At 26.0% G+C, this 18,310-nt stretch overlaps 2 protein-coding genes and 1 long non-coding RNA gene across 8 annotated transcripts in view; 1 reads left to right on the forward strand and 2 right to left on the reverse strand.

Annotated features, from left to right (window-relative positions):
* The window catches only part of LOC105197287 (octopamine receptor beta-3R), a 191,948-nt gene that overhangs the window by 111,076 nt on the left and 62,562 nt on the right, over positions 1 to 18,310 (forward strand). The gene's annotated exons all lie outside the window — the stretch shown is intronic.
* On the reverse strand, positions 3,099 to 6,345 carry LOC120358874. Its single transcript, XR_005575753.1, has 3 exons — positions 6,046 to 6,345; positions 3,403 to 3,504; positions 3,099 to 3,270 (listed from the first exon to the last, which is right to left on the reverse strand). It is a non-coding gene; the product is annotated as an uncharacterized LOC120358874 (long non-coding RNA).
* On the reverse strand, positions 11,588 to 15,239 carry LOC113002676 (venom allergen 4). Its single transcript, XM_039454526.1, has 5 exons — positions 15,082 to 15,239; positions 13,812 to 13,914; positions 12,559 to 12,614; positions 11,983 to 12,097; positions 11,588 to 11,871 (listed from the first exon to the last, which is right to left on the reverse strand). The coding sequence occupies exons 1-5, from the start codon at positions 15,115 to 15,117 to the stop codon at positions 11,768 to 11,770; spliced, it is 414 nt and encodes a 137-aa protein (XP_039310460.1). The 5' UTR covers positions 15,118 to 15,239; the 3' UTR covers positions 11,588 to 11,767.

Genomic DNA, 18,310 nt, shown 5'->3' on the forward strand with positions numbered 1-18,310 from the left:
TTATCGGGCAATAATTTTTAAAACTCACGACTTAAACAATTTGCACGATACGTAAACTCATTTTTATTTTTTTCATTTTTATGGAATATTCGTGATAACTTCTACAGTTATATGTATACAATATGTTGCGATAAAAGTGACTCATTGTCAGTTGCATTATAAATAAATGCATTCTGATACGCAAATTGAAATAAATATGGGTAAAAGTTAAAAAATAAAATAAAATATTTTGTTCACCATTATACGTTATTTATCAGCATATACTATATGTTCAAGTTATTATAGATTCTTTGATGTCGTGTTTGCATTGATTATTTGTATATTAAGGTTTCTGAGTCAAATAAAGTCTATTTCCATTTTACTTTTTAAAAACTCTAGTTTACTTTTTAAAAACTCTTTGTTCAATAAGGATATCGAACAAATTAAGTTGGAATAAAATTTTTATTTTAATAACTTACCAAAATAAAATTCCTATCTTTTATAGAATCTTTGTAAATTAGTAAAACAGATATTTTTTAACCTCATTGTCAGTCGATGTTATTTACACGTGCCGTACTCTTATTAGTCCTATTTAATTTTTGTATGAAAAATAAATATATTGTTACTTAAAAATTACAAAATTCATAAAATTATTAAATATGTCAATACAAAATAGCTGCCATTTTTTATAAGTTAAGGCATATTTACTTTTGAGTATTTCAAGATGACATTTAACATTTTAACATTTAAACACATAACTTCTTTTGTTTTTAAACTTCAGTTTATTATCACCCAAATGTTCGTACGCTTGAGTGTATCTTTTATTTAAGGTTATACAATACGAGCTAAATGTTATCGAAATTAAAAAATTGAAAGTTTCTCGTTATTCTTATTTTTCTTAATAAAAAATAAAAGGAAAATTTGTATCACGAATGTCCTAATTTTGGCTTTGAAACTAACGTAAAGAAGAAAAAACAATAAAAAATTTAACTTACCAAATAAAACATGCGCGCGTTACAGAGCTTTTGGTACTACACCATTTCCTACAAATTAGAAATTTAATATTGCACCGTTAACTCTCAATACGCATAAATATCAAAACGTAATTTTCGCGATGACAGCAGCTTATGAAGTAAGCACAGCGGGAGAACCGATCAGTATTACGGAAAAGCGTCAACAATAAGCTTTAAGACTTTCGAGAGATATGATTATTGATTTAATATGTACATTTTCAGATAAAATAATAATTTTGCAACAAAAATTACTTTATTTTGTTGTAATTTTAAATAATTTAAATAAATAACTTAAACGATTAAGTGGATCTAATGAGATTTTTGCACAAATATTTATTAGAGTTTTATTAATATATGTAAAACTGTAATTTAATTGGTAATACAACTTTTCCACTAAATTTGCAAATAACTATTGTAAAACGTTATTTTACATAAGAATAAATATTCAACAAAAAATTAAATAATTTTGAAGTGAATTGTGTACAAATTTTATTATATAGATACTTAAACGTAATATTGGAATATTCTATAAAAATATTTTGTTTTTGGTAATGTTTTGATATATGACCCCTACTTCCTTAACTTTTTATTAAGTATTTTAACTTATGTAAAGTTATTCAATAATATAGCATTTTGTTAATGTAGCATAGAAGTAAGCTGGTAAAATGGGCTCAATTAAGATTTTTATATCAAAATATTTCTTCGATAAATCGATTGTCATTCTAAAGCTGCCTTCAGACATGATTAAACGCGACCTGCCATATGATTGGTCGAATCACTCTGTAACTAGATGGAATCTGGTACTATTCTGTTAGTTTCTTCTGTATAATTCTTATGTGCTCAATGCCACTATTATACTGAACATTCCATTAGCGGAAAACTGTATATTCTAATCACTTGCAATAAAGTAAGCTACTCTTAAAATAATTCACATCGGTGTTCTTAAGGCTCACACCCTTATTTCCTACAAGATCCATTAGAGATATCATTTTATCTTTCTTGTTCACCATATCATGTGTGTAAAGAAAGATAAAGTGCACTCGGGTACTTCTGGGTTTCTGCACGTAGTTCTGCTAACATATGCCATGCACGATAATTTATAATTCACGTTATACAAATCATACTTACGCAGAACAATGAGTCACAGAATGTCAAAATGATGTTAAAGTGAGTCATGATTGATAAAAAAGTTACTTTAAATAAACATTTTGCAGTTATTTTGATGTCATTTTGATGTAGTGATGACTTTTTGTTCTGTTTGGGGTAAATTAATTTATCGTGTCTCTCTCAACGATAGAATGATTATGTGTAAATGCATTTTGCAATATTTGAATTTTTTCTGTAATTAAGTGGCTAAAAATTTGTTTTGTAAAAACTGTTTCTTTAACAATTTTTCTATTTTTGTTTTCTAATTAATGTAAGTCAGTGTTTATCTTTATCTGTTTAAAACTTTGCAGTGTAACTCTTTCACAATTTATTAAAAAAGAATATATATATATATATATATTTGTTTAAAAAAACACATAATATTTGTTACAAAATTATACATACATACATACTACACATATATATATATATATATATATATATATATATATATATATATATATATATATGTATATATGTATGTATGTATGTATAATTTTGTAACAAATATTATGTGTTTTTTTAAACAAAACCACTTTTTTAAATTTATTTTTGTGGTCACTTGTATTGCCGCTCTCGTTTTTCTTTCACCCATTTTGTAGTGTCATATTTTTATAAATCACGTCTCAAGTAATAAATTTTTATAACTGTGAGTCTATAATCTATTAAATGATATTTTGATGAATATAATTGTTAAGTTTTATTATAAAATATTGATTATTACCAAAGTTATTGAATAAAATGGGTTTCTATAATACCTTCTCCATCAATAATAAGTTATAAAAGAAGTTATTTGCTAGTAATTAATGTGTGAAAAGTAAGGTTTTAAGAAAATTACAATTTTATGAAAAATACGATCATTGCCATGCACAATGTTTTATTGTTAATGCAACATATTAATTGTAATTAATAATTTCAAAAGTAACATAGAATTACAAGGAAGTATAGATATTTATTTTGTTTTTATAAAATTTTATAGAATTAGTGTAAAATATAGTTACTGAATTAGCTGCATTTGTATTTTCGACAATTTTTTTTTAATATTTTTTTTGCGTATCTGTGTCAATACAATCGCACTCATGGTTAGCACACATGCTACCTTTCTCTTTATTGGATTCTGAACATTGATTCACTACAATTAAAATATAATTATAGACTAATTAAAAATTTTTAAATATAATATTTCAATACTTCAAATTACTTTATTTAAAGATAAATTTTATTAAAACATATATATATATATATATATATATGTATTAATTACCTTCCTCTATGCATTCAGCCATACTTTTCTCGCAATATTTCACATTAGCAGGATCAACAATATTAACGCCGCAATATTTTAGAACTTTTTCCTTATCCGCACCTTGAGCGTTAAATTACACAAAAAATTATCTTATCATTTATTGTTATTTTATAGTTAAACAGTAAAATTAAAAAATTTATAAGCTACAATTAAAACACACATTACTTGTGTATTGTTACAAATTACAGATTATATTACAAATTTTATGTAATTTTAAGAGAATCTATATTTTCTAATTTTATATATTTTCTATTCAATTAATACATATAGTTATATTAACTATTTTACTTATTTAATATAGAATAAGAATTAATTATCTAGAACAAGGAATATTTAATTTTCTTACTTAATTATAAATTAAATTTATTTTTGTTATGCTAATTATAATTTATAATCAAAGATTATTATTATTAGCAATAATTAGATTTTATAATTAAATTTTAGTAAATCATATACTATCATGCATATATTGTAATAATAAGCAGCATTATATGGTATCTATTTTTATATAATATTTACTTAAAAGTTAATGTATAAAAATAGAAACACATTGTATATGTGCAAGTATAATTAAATACCATAATTAACTCAATTTAAATTTAATTATGCGCGTACACATACATACATACAGGGTGATTATTAATGACTGTTCCCACTTTTTACCACAGAAGCACGCATTTGTAATTTCTAATATAATAATATGTTAGCAATACGTATCCGTCGGTAAATCATGCTCCTATGGTAAAACATGGAAACAGTCATTAATAATCACTCTGTATATGCGTTTCTATTTTTATACAATTTTTATTTTTATATAAATACGTACCCAGCAAATACAGTTGCATAACAACAATGTTAATAGAATAAAATCGGAAGTAACACACAATATAACATGCGCGTTACATGTAATGTCCATGTTAGTTGTAATTTTCCACTCATAAGAAAAATAACAGTTACAAAACAGTTGTATCATATTTGTTATACAGGAGTTGTATTAATAATTCAATTTTATAACAATTATATTATTAAAATAAAATGTTGTATAAACCTAATAAACGGCAGTTATATGACTGTTATAAGTTATGGTGTTGTAATATCAACAATTCAATTTTACATAACTATAATATTGCTAGAATGTAAAAATTTGTTATATAACGTGATACACACAAGTTATATAACTATTATTTTCTGTGTTTGCTGGGTACTATATCACTCTTTGTTAATGCACAAAACTATACATCGGCTCTTATTAATGGATTCCCTGCAATATGCATTATAAATTTGTTAATATAATTTTAAATGTATTTTAAATTATGATCTTAAATCCTTTTGAAATCATAAATAATGTTTATTTAAACTCTAATATAATTCTTTTTTTTTAATTAATATTTATTTTAATTGGTTTTCTTCGTTGCTTTATTTCAGCAGCTTTTTGATTCTTAGAAATGTTTATATTTTTGGAATTTAATTATTGATTAAAATATTATTTGAATATTTTTTAAAACTTTTTTTAATTTGTCAATATTGCACCTTTTTATTAATTTTTTATAAATATATTTTAACTTATATCTTAGCATTTTCATATTTTTTGCTTTCTATACTACATTGAATATTATAAATAAATAATTATATATTAATTTTTTACTCTTTTAGAATATATATCATGTACACAGTTAAAATAATAAAAAGGTAATAAATTACACAGTTAAAGTAATAAAAAGGTAATAAATTAATTATACAGGGTGTTTAATAATTAATGATTAATCTCTTGCGTCTAAGTAGGATGGACTAAACTGAGTCGAAAAGTCCTTTACCATTTACCAAAATTTGCAATAGTTAACGAGTTATAAATTAATAAAAATAGCCGAATTAATCCCATTCACCGCCAATCCAAGCGCGTGCTCGACGTTGCCGAGCGCGTGGGGCGTGATGTTTACTAGCGGCGATGGTCTTCGCAAGAACAGCATTACGCGCCGTTCATTACGGTGTTCATTAATGTTGTTCCCACATTTTACCATAAGAGCACGCATTTGTTATTTCTAATATAATAATATGTTAAAAATACATATCTGTTGATAAATCATGCTTGTACGGTAAAAAGTGGATACAACCATTAATGAACACCCTGTATGTGTGTGCGTGTGCATGTGCCTGTGCGTGCGTGCGTGCGTGCGTGCGTGCGTGCGTGCGTGCGTGCGTGCGTGTGTGTGTGTGTGTGTGTGTGTGTGTAGTATATATAAAGTCTGTTCTCACCTCACATACTTCAGAAACGGTTCAAAACTATGAAAAGTCACGATATACATGTTCGATCATTTCAAGAGGAGAAACTACTCTTTCAAGAGGGTTGGAAAGGTTACTTCCCTTGTAAAGGAGAATTAAAAATTATAGAGAACATATTATATGTGTGTAAGATATGCTTGCATCAACTGAAAGAAGTAAACGAGTAAAGAGTGAGAGAGAAGACGTAAGAGACAGAAGTAAGTCCCGAAGAATGTGCCGAAATTAGAAAGTAGATCGCACTTGCACCGACAAGAAACCCAGAAAGCAAGGAGACGAGTGAAGAAACGGTGAACTAGAAGAAACCGATTAAAAGTTAGTTACTTGAGTTCAATGGAATAGATGTTGCGGCAAGCCACTCTGGTACGCTAAAATCGGCATTCAGCTTCTCCGAGTTGCATTCAAAGTCGTTATAACGAGACACCGTGAAGTGTGCTCTGGACGATTGGATGTACTTTCTGATGGTTCCGAGGAAGATCTACGGGCAGTTTTCGTAATCCGGCTGAGGACAAGGTGCTAAAGAACTTCAGAACGGAAGGGACCCAAATTCTAGCAGATTCTAGCAAATGCCAGTCTCGAGGCATTTTGAGCCATCTCAGACAAACTCATCTCACTTTTACTCTCTTTCTCTCTTTTTTTTTCTTTCTCTCTCTCTTTAAGTCCAATAAGATTATATGCTTTTATTGTTATTTTGTATATTATTGTATAATGTTATAACGCGCGATTCTCAACATTAATTGTCACTATCGTTTAATTTCTTATATGAAATATAACTTGTGATCGTAACAAGAAATCAGATTTTATTCATCAGTTTATTCAAAGTTAGAAAACCCGTTACATTCTCAAGGGATGCTCAAGGGGAGGTGGTAACTGAAGAATTTCAAATGGACCTCTTTATATTGTAGTATATCGTTAGAAAAGACTTAAAAGGAAAACTTTTTTGAAACTACATTTCTACAAAATAACAAATCATTAGTTGTTAACAAAACGAGTTACGGAGCAATGCGTAGAATTGTACAAAGCCATAATTTAATTACTTAAAACTGATCAAGGAAATTAACGAAAACGATGACTTTTTTTTGATAAGACACACTGTTGATTCATTTTTTTGTGGCATATTAAAGCGACAATTGTTACTTCAAAAACGCGAAAATATACAAAGGAGCTATGGAATTGGAACCATGTATTAAAAAGTGATTAATGGCATAACAAACGATTGTTTACAGAAAATTCTATACAGTTTTGTAAAAGAATTTTTTTTTTATTTAAATGCATTTCAATAATTTATATTAAGTTATTTAGAATGTCTGATTTTTGCTATTTTTAATAAAATTGAGTAAAAATTCTCCATAAAATAGAATAATATACTAAAATAAAACTGTCAAATGTCTTTGTTAAAACTATTCGTTTATTTGTCAATGTTAAATATGAGAAAAACCATTAATAGAATTTGGATATCACATCATAAAAATCCAATGATTTTCGGCAGGTACAACTAGTATTTCTTCTTCCAATTATATCTAGAAAACCAAAAATCATAGTGAAATAAAACAAAATGCATAATGCATTTATGCATAAAGCTAAAAGTTCGCACTTTCACATAGCATTAATAAAATTGCAGACGTTAATAAAATTTAGAAAAAAAATTTGCTGCAAGTGCTATAATAAAAATCTTCAAAGGGGTTAAAATTATGGTCTTTTTAACTATTTAACGTCATTTTTCTCAAAATTGTGACGTGATAGCTAAATTTGGGCGGATTTGTGTTCAGCATACAAAAGACTATAAAAATTACTTACAATTAATCTTATCACACCTGCAGAAAAAATGTCTATTTTTGCAGATTAGTGTAATCGGTATGTGCATATCTTACCTACATCCAATCTCTATTGATGATAAGAAATGTCTTTATAGTAGGTCGCTCTTACTTAAAGACTTTTGTATGGTATGAACCAAATAATGATTGACATTTTGACAATTTTAATATTTGACATATTAATATCAACATAATTATTAAATTATTATATGCAAATATTATTTATCTAATTTTATATTAAATTTATTATAGATAAGCACAATTAGATTTTTAATAAAACTTTTGTTGCGAATTTCTAAAATTTCTACAATTTCATTACTGTTAAAGGTATTTGATTCAAGGGAGCACTTTGCCATTCCTGAGTCCGCGAAATTCTAGCTATATCATTCGTTATCTTTAAATTCTTCCTAACTAAAAATTATTATAGCAGCTCGACATTTTGGTATTAGAATTTTTGTCTTAAAATCTTGCAAAGAATCTGTTATTAAAATATTTATTGTCAGTTTTGGAGCACCGTGTACATATACTTTGGCAGACAATTTTAAGGTGACATTTAATATTTTATGTTTTAAAACAGTGTAATTTCTGTGTATACTTATAACTATCAGATATGTAGCAAGCACGAAAGTTTTCGTTTTTAAATATTTTGGTTGTAGGTATATACAGAAGTTCCAGGAGAGACTTTTCATTTAACATATCAAGAATAACTCGACAATGTATTTATATCCTGAAAAGATGTATAATATTATACATAATGCATAATCAAACGCAGATTATGGTGCATAAATTATTATAACAGTACAATAATTATTATAAACGCGAATTATTATACATAATGTTCTAGATATATAATGTTATAGGTAAAAAATGATACATAATGTTATAGATAAAAAAAGAAGGACTTTTGATTTGCTTTTAGAACAATTATCAGCAACGTCGTTTCTGAACATATTTATTGTGCATGACATTCATACACATGACCACATTGCATTCATGTTACATGCACGATAATATTTAATACTAATATGTATACACAATTATAAAATAATACATTGCATTTTCAAAAGGTTAGTAATAAAATTTGTAAGATTAGTATTAAGAGAGATATTATTTTAATTTAATTCTAAATATAATTTTGGCTGTGTTTGATTATGCATATGTGTTTACTCTTTTACCTCGAAAACCGTGTGACAATTGATATTTCAGAATTAATTTCGATGCTCGAATTGATTGAAGATTCAACTTCTGCTAACTCGTATCTCAGATTTCACAATGCCGATTACCGTGGTACTTGTAAAACAATAGTGAGCAAAATGAGCAATATATTCAATGACAATACGCGATGAATTATATATTCAATATGCGATACAAGTTTCAACAAAAAAAAATACTGTATAGTATACGAATCAATTTGCTCTGCTTTTAGTTCAAGGTGTTGTGTTCCATATTACTTTAAATATTGGTTTTGATGGTTTAAAGTCGCTGATTTGGATGTCAGTGACAGATCATGCTTTGGAACATCGCAAAAATTAGAAATTGATAATTTGCAAAAATTGAATAAAAATTTGTCACAAATGCAAAAAGAACTTGGGAAGCAGTTGAAAGTTTGCTGAATAATTTAGTTGATGAAATTAAACGAAAAAAACCACTTATCCGGATGAGGAAACCAAAAGGTTTAAAGATCAATTTTTCTTATCATTGAATTCTGTCGATTTTATATAATTAAAAAAAGAGCAGAAAATTATAAGATTAATTCAAAAGTTCAATAATCTCAATATATATTATTAAAAATAAACTTTATTTTAAAAGTACGTTCCTCTCTAATACTTCGTATTACCTTCCTCTCATTATTTAGAAATAATCTTCTGATAAGAGTGTAAGAGATCAGAGTGATTATCTTCCCAATTTTTAAGAGCTTTTCTTTTATTTGCACAACATTTTTATCAATTTACGAACAATTATCTCATTATTTAATGTTATTCTACTGTTAAATAGTAAAATTTAGAAATTTAATTTACAACTTAACTTTGACATTATTTAAATTATGCATAATCTTTATTGGAACTCGCATTTCTTAATTCCTTTTCATTAATTAAAATTACATATATATTAAAATTTACAACCATATTGTTGTTATTGACTATAATTAAATAGATATTATTAGAAAATATTATATATCATCAAGATATATTAAGAACGTTACATAAAAGTTCTTAACAAAAATAAGTAAAGAGAAAGTTGAGCAAGTTAAAAAATCAAATTAATCTATTTGTACTTATGCATGTTTTCATTTTTATATAATGATTATTTTTATATAAATATATATAATATTTTTCATTGATAAGCTAAAATATCAAGTAATGGACTTTATTAACAAATCTTTTGCAAGATTAATTACAAAGTTAATATAATTTTAAATACATTTTTTAAATAAAATTAAAATTATAAATGATAGTTATATAAATTCTAGTAAAACTTTCTTTTTACATTAATGTTAATTTTGTTAAAGTAAATTTCTATGTTATTCTGTATGCTTATGAAAGACTATTTTTATTTTTAAGGTGTATTTATATTCTTGGAACTCTAAAATATTAATCGGAATATTGATCAAAAAAATTCACTTGTACAACTTGCTATTGTCCGTTTATAATGTCTTTCTATATCTTTATAACGAAACTGTATTTGTATACAGAAAAAAATATACAATATAATAGTAAACAGCAATAGTAAAAAAATAGCATTTTTTAAATTATATTTTATGTAGAATTAAAAAAAATAATTTTATATTCTTTTACTCCTAAAATATTATTTGCAATTTAAGTAAAAAAGTTAAAAAATTACTTTGTCTCTTTCAATATTTTTATATACGTAGATTTATTTTTATTTTATTTACCACAGATGTATCTGTATAATTTGTATAATATTAAAAAGATAGTCGCTTTATATTGTAATGCAATTTTATTAAATATTGAATTTCATTAAAATTAAATAAATTTGTGCGGATTTCATTTTTTTTAAATTAAAAATTCTTTTTTGTAGTATATATTGTAATTAATGACAACATTGATTGAAACTTGTTAGATAGACTTACATAATCAAGACGTTGTAAATAAATTTTAATAAATAGACTAAGTGTTGATATAGATGAATTTAGGTTCAATCACTCGACACATTTTTGCACGAAATAAACGAATTTGACAAAAATAAGTGTTGCTCTGTCGCTCGAACCAAAATTTTAATTAGCAATTAATTAAATTGACAACTATTTAGGGTAAGAAACTTGTCGTTAGTACTGCCATGAATGATGCATCACAATATCGCATAAATACGGTTATGTGAGAGCCACTTCTTGTTGAAAACGTGAACTAGACACGATTCGCTTGGCGATGATGACAATGACGTTTTTTACATAAAATCTCCGAGACTTGGGCCGGTACTCATAGTCGATTCTTATTTCAAGATTATCTTAAGTAACGTTTCAAGATGTTGATACGGTTTTCTAATTGATTAATAGCGTCTTAAGATGATGCTTAAGATCTTAAATATAAGAATAGACTATGAATACTGGATTTTGGTCTTTACGTTACGATATCTCCGCTCGTAGGGCACGAAGAGAAAAAATAAAAACACTTTTATATGCAATTTTCTCCAAGCTATTGTTTGAAACTACTTGGCACTTCTTTGGTTCAGGCGTTACTGAGAATTACTAAGATTATCAGATCTTATGTGCGTCAAAATCGCCGACTCGCGTAAGAAGAAGCGGTTCGCTCACTGCGTTTGACTTGGCGTCGAAACATGACCGCCTCTTGATAAATCACGTCTCAAGTAATAAATTTTCGTAACTATAAATCTATAATCTAATAAATAATATTTTTAAAAATATAATTAGGAAGTTTTGTTATAAAAAATTAATTATTATTAAAGCTATATATTCAATAAAATGGGTTTCTATTATATCATCTTTATCAATAACAGGTTATAAAAATAAAGTTATCTGCTAATAATTAATGTGTGAGAAGTAGGATTTTATAAACATACTCTAAAAAATGCGATTATTCTCATGCACAATATTTTATTGTTAATGCAACATATTAATTGTAATTAATAATTACAAAAGTAACATAGAATTACAAGGAAATATGGATATTTATTTCGTTTATACAGGATTAATGTAAAATATAACTGTTGAATTATGTTGCATTTGTACTTCCAATAAATTTTTCTTACTTATTTCATTTTTTTTTGCCATACACTGTCAATTCGAGCAAACCCTTTTTTAGAACACATGACAATAGATTTTTGCTTCTTTCAATGATTGGTCCCGGGCGGTCATACACTACAATTAAAAAGAATTACATACTAATTAAAAATTTCTCAATATATAATCTCAATATACTTTACTTAAAGATAAATTTAAAAAAAAATAATGTATATGTATATTGATTACCTTTCTTTACGCATTTAGAAGCTATTTTCTTGCACAGTTTTATATCAGCAGGACTAATGGCCGTCTTCTCGCAATAGTTAATATATTGTTTCGTATTTACACCTTTTGGAGTAAACTACACAAAAGATATTCTCATCATTTAATGTTATTTTATTGTTAAACAGTAAAAGTAAAAAACTTATAAACTACAATTAAAACACACATTACTTGTGTATTGTTACAGATTACAAATTATTACAAATTCCATGTAATCTTATGAGAGTCTATATATTCTAATTTTCTATTCAATTAACATACAGTTATATTAATTACATTAACTATTTCACTTATTTAATATATCATAAGAATTTCTAATTCAAAATAAGAAATAGACTTAATTTCCTTATTAAATAATAAATTAAATTGATTTCTGTTACGCTTAATTAAAATTTAGTCAAAGATTGTTATTATTAGTAAAAATGTAATTTTAAAATTAGATTTAAAGTTAGATTTTAGTATGTTATATTTTATCTAAAATAACAACTGGTAATATAATATTTATTTTTATATAATTTTTATTTTTACATAAATACTTACTATGCCACGCTTAGTGAATGCACAATACCACACATTGACATTTCTTAAAGGATTTACTGCAACAATCATTAATATAATTTTAAATGCATATGCTCTTACAGTTGAAATCATAAATAATATTTATTAAAATTTTAATATAACTTTTTTCTTTAAATTAATGTTTATTTCAAATGGATTTCTTCATTATTCTGTACGCTTATTTCATTGGCCTTTTTATTAGAGATGTGTTTATATTCTTGGTACTCATCGATTAAAATATTATTTGAATATTTTCCGAATTTTTTTCTAATTTGCCAATGTTACTTCTTTTTATAAATTTTTTATTAATAAATTTATCAATTAAGATATAAACTAAAATATATTTATTAATAATATAATAATAAATATATTTGAACTTAAACATTAGAGTTTTCATTTTTTACTTTCTATGCTACCGAATATTTTAAGTAATTTTATGTTATATCTTTATTTCCTTAAAATTTTATTTAAACAATAAGGTGATAAAAGAGTAATAAATTATAATTATTTACATAAAGGTTGTCTGAAAAATTTGTTCTCACTCTATATGTTTTGGAAACGATTTCAAGTTAGAAAAAGTTGCAAAATAAATATTTGATTATATCGGGACTATTCTTTGAAGAGGAAAGATTGTCCCTCTTCAAGGGGAGTGCTAGGAAAACTCCAAATAAAAAATTTTATGTTGAAACGTCTCATATTGTAGTATAGTGTAAGAAAAGATATAAAAAGGAAATTTATTTTAAATTATGTTCCTACAAAATAACAAACCATTTGTTGTTAACAAAACAATTTATAGAGTAACGCATAGAGTTCTACAAAATTATGACTTAGTTAAATGAAACCAAAGAAATTAACCAGAACCAAATTTTTTTTATAAGACATAATTTGAATTCATTTTTTCTGGAGAACACATTAAAAACAACTGTTACTTTAAAAATTTGAAAACGAAGAAAAGCTAATTGGAACCATAAAAAGTGGTTAATAGTATAACAAACGATTGTTCAGAGAAAATTTTACACACTTTTCGTAAAAGAATTTTTTGTAAGAAGTTGTAAGAGTATATTCTTTGTAAAAAAATGTTTATTGAAATAACGAGTGTGCTTTGAAAATTTGTATTAATTTATTAGAATATTTCAAGAGCTAAGGTTTAGAGAGAGAAGAGAGAGAGAGAGAGAGAGAGAGAGAGAGAGAGAGAAAGAGAGATTTAATATTTAATCTTAATGCTTAATACTTACTTGGATCATTTTCGCGTTTTGGTACTGTTCTTATACATTTTTCTAAAATTCTATTCATAATACTTATTTCCTTAATATCAAGTGCGTAAATTATCTGCGTAAACTAACATTCAAAAGAAAAAATTAATTATTATTATTCTCAAATGTTTTACATAAAAACATTTAATTTAAATTATAACGTACGCATTATATATTTTTTAGCTATAATAAATAACAAATAATTCTTATATTAAATGTAAAAAAGTCTTTGTACAAGATAATGCGTATATTTAGAAATATTAAGATATGTATATAGAGAGTATTATGGCTACTTTATGGACATTACGATTATCCTTATTATCTGTGTAATTAGGTGATAAATTCTAACAATTTCTTATGAAATTATTTGTTTAGTAGCCCGTTTTCTATAGCATTAATAAGCCAAACACAATAGCAGACAATTGTTATAAGGTATTTTTACTTTTAAATACTTTTAAACTTTTTCAATGTATACTTCAGTTCTTAATTATACATACTTCTTCATTGTTTTTAAACTTGAGTGAATTATTACACAAATATGTGCACACTCGTGTGTTCTTTTTGTTACTTAATTTTTCATTCTACTGTATATATTTTGAGTTATGCAAAGGTTAACAATAACATTTTGTTAATATGGCTTTTTAAACAAAATTATTATTTTGAAATACTTCCTCAATAAATCGATTATCATTCTAGAGGATTGTGTTCAAAAGCATTAGTGATATTATTTTACGTTTGTTGTTTAATATTAATCAGAGGTAAAATGATGTTTTTAATAATATCTCTAAAGTTTCTGAATACAGAAAGATTTTAAATCAGGAATGTTTTAAACAATAGGAAATTAAAAATATATAATGTGTATATTGTAAATGTATATTATGTAACAGAATATTGTGTTTTTTTTTAATTAAATGAATTTTTTAAGATTTCTTGTGGCCTAACCATATTACCACTTTTTTTCTTCCACCGATTAAGCATTGCGTTACATTTTTATAAATCTTGTTTTAACTAATAAATACTTCACTACTTTCAGTCTAGAATCTGTGAAACAACATTTTAACAAAAATCATTCAAGTTTTAATATAAAATATTGATTATTAACGTTATTTGTTTAATAATATAGAAATGAGTGCCATATTTCCCTCTTCTCCTCCATATGTGTATACATATTATGTTATTTTTTCTGACAATTTTAATTTGACATTTAATGTTCTATGTTTTAAAACAGTATCTACAATTCCTGTGTACTTACCACTAGCAGACATGAAACAAGCACGAAGGTTTTCATTTTTCAAATATTTTAACTGTAAGTATGAGAAGTTGCAGGAGATACTTTTTTCATTTAACATCTCGAGAATACCTCGACAACGTATTTATATTTTGGAAAGGTCATAATATTACAGATAAAAAAAGAACGATTGTTGCTTTATCTAAAAAATATTGTCAATAACGTCATTTCCGCATATATTTATTGTTCATATGGATATTATACTCACGAACATATTGCAAGTTCGTGCACGGCGATAAAGGAGAAGAGAGTAATATGGCACTCATTTTTATTTTATTTTATAACTTTAGATATAATTGATATTTTTATATTTTGAAACCTGAAAAGTTGTATTTGTCAAATTGTTGTTTAACAAATTTTAGACTCAAAGTATTGAACCTATAAGCCTATAAATGATCAAATATTTAAAAAAAATTTTTTGTTTTGTATTACTTGGTTTTATGTAACAAAATTTATTATTTTTCTTACTATTTTTATAAAGTCTTAGAGCTAATTTGCTTAAAAAGTCAAATATTTTGTAAGATTTTTTGTTTTTTAATTATTTGGTTTTATATTTCAAAATTTCTCATTTTTTTAACTATTTTTTTACAATTTTTTCAAAGTTTTTTGTTTATGGTTTTCATAAAACATTTTTATAAAATGCAAAAAGATATTTTCTGTATTGTGGAAATATTTCTGCGTTAAATACCGTAAAGCTGATCTTGCTATCATTTATTCTTTACCTAGAAAAAATTCATAAAGAAATCAAGTTCAAAAAAAGTTGTTTTTGCAATTATTCAAAAAATGGAGGGTAATGAAAAAAAACGGACAACATTGTCGTTTTTAGGGCATCAAAATCCTATAGAAACGTCATTCAAAGTTCAGAGCAAAAAACTCCCCCCAATTTTGTAGACTTGTGTTATCAACGCACTTTGAATCGAAAAAAGTTGTTTTTATATAAATATTTTGTTCAATGTGTAGTGCGCTGATAATGAAATAAAAGTGCTTTGATAAATAAATATTTTAATTTTTATCTGTGCATATATGTATCTACACATACGGAAACATATCATTGTCTGCACTGGACGTAACAGAGACGTGCTGTTTTGATCACAAAGTCGCAGAAAATATGATACGTCTTGTGCACGTCGCTGCGACGTAACTAAATAATTTGAATGTTTTAATTAATTAGCTATTTGTTGAATTTTCTTTTGTATTATGACTTATATTTTAAAGATAAACATTTCACTTTTTAAAAATGATGTTTTTCATTTAATGTAATTAAATTTAATACGTAATTGTGAAAACGTTACGTAGAGTAATGTACAGTTGGGAAATACTATCGCGGTATCCGGCTATTCGGTAAAAATCACTATCCGATGCATCTCTCTTAATAATTTTCTTAATCATGCAATTATAGTCACAAATACTTTTTTCTCTGCGTATAGTAGTACACGAAACCGTCACTAGATGGTTGTTATGGCGTTTTCTCGTAAGAAAGAAAACACATAAATGGTATAAAAGGCGGAGCATTATAAGATTTTTCACCGATGTTCTGTTAGAGTAGAATAATTTTTCTGATGAATTCCCTTGAAAATGAAATCAAGTGGAAGATGTTTTAATTTACTATGTGATTAAAACTAACCTTTTTAAACTTCCAATATTTGGAACCATATAAACATAATAGATGTAACTATACATAAAAAGTAGAATATTATAATTCAGAATTACTATAATTTATAGATCGCACCAAAAACCACTATAAATTACAGTTGAATTATGGTAATTGTAATCATTCTCTTCTCTCAGTGTAAAACTATTATACATTTTATCTAGCAAGTATTTTACGTACATAATGCAGTAAAAACCAATCTTAATTTTTCAAAATTGGTCGATAATTTTCAGGTCACAATTAGTGCATAAGTCACAAAATACACGTCATTACAACGTCGCTGTCACCAGAAATGGGAATGTTAGTTACGTCTCAGCAACGTCTCAATTACGTTTCGAACACCAGTTGAGACGTCGCTGAGACGTAACATGCGACGAGTTAGCACGTCACAGTGACGTGCTTGTTACGCTTGGTGCAGGCAGGGATAAATTTATTTAAACTTTAAAATTTATACCGATTATATCTGATAAGAAAGAATGAATAATGCAGCGCCTACAAATTGGCAGTCCGATTATTAAAACGTACGATTAAAATAATTTGTACGTAAATCTATTTTTATTTGTTTCATTTTTATGGAATAGTCGTGATAAATTCTGTGGTTATATGTACACGTGTGTTGTGATAAAAATGATTCATTGCCAATTGCATGGTAAATAAACGCATATGCAATTTAAAGTATAAATGGGTAAAATATAAAATTACATATTTTTTTACCATTGCATATTATTTATCACAATATACTACAATTTCAAGTTATTATAGATACTTTGATGTCATTGTGTTTTCATTATTCATTTGTTTATTAAAATATCTGAACCAAACACAAATATCTATCTAACAACCAGATTGTTACCTTCCTTAGAATAGTTATATTCAGCAGAATATCCGGATTCGGCCATTTTAAGGCCAACAAGAAAATGGCGTCTACGCGTAGATTAGGTTAGTGCGTATGTGTTTGACAGGTTTGACAACTGAGCCGGTTGACCGCTAAGCACCGTTGAGCATATTAATTGTGATTATCGAGTGTGTCTTTTCGATATCGTGCCATAATGCCAAGCAAGAGCGGCATTCGAGCGGTATTGGAGTGGCCATTTTGTTGTAGGTAACATGGCTGAAACCGGATATCCTTCCTGCCTCAATACTGTCATATGCTAATGCCACAGGTTAGCGGTCTGGTTTAGTATAGATATCTGTGGAGCCGAATAAAGTCTATTTAATTTATTTTACTTTTTACGAACTTTATTTATTAGGATATCGAAAAAATTAAGTTAGAATAAAATATTTATTTCAATCGCAAAAGTAAAATATATCTTTCATATTTATAATTAAAAATATATTTATTTTATAATCTCATTGTAAGTCAGTGTTATTTAATTAGTACAATAATTAATTTGAGCGAGAGTTGCACATAATTTATCGAAATATAAGACGTAAAAATAATGTAATATATTGAAACACGAGTTTGACTAATAGATAGGAGAAGAAAGTTTATGATAAATATTAACATTCTTATATTTGTTAATTTATTGATTCGCATTCTAT

This window comes from Solenopsis invicta, chromosome 10, assembly GCF_016802725.1.
Source record: "Solenopsis invicta isolate M01_SB chromosome 10, UNIL_Sinv_3.0, whole genome shotgun sequence".
NCBI classification, from domain to species: domain Eukaryota; kingdom Metazoa; phylum Arthropoda; class Insecta; order Hymenoptera; family Formicidae; genus Solenopsis; species Solenopsis invicta.

What these genes read in the sequence shown, in the direction of transcription:
- LOC113002676 (XM_039454526.1), bottom strand. Translation starts at nt 15,117, where the DNA reads ATGAAAACCTTCGTGCTTGTTTCATGTCTGCTAGTG. An exon ending in AAAACGCGAAAATGATCCAA is followed by an intron (nt 12,615 to 13,811) that starts GTAAGTATTAAG and finishes TGATTGTTGCAG; the next exon opens with TAAATCCTTTAAGAAATGTC. An exon ending in CATTCACTAAGCGTGGCATA is followed by an intron (nt 12,098 to 12,558) that starts GTAAGTATTTAT and finishes TCTTTTGTGTAG; the next exon opens with TTTACTCCAAAAGGTGTAAA.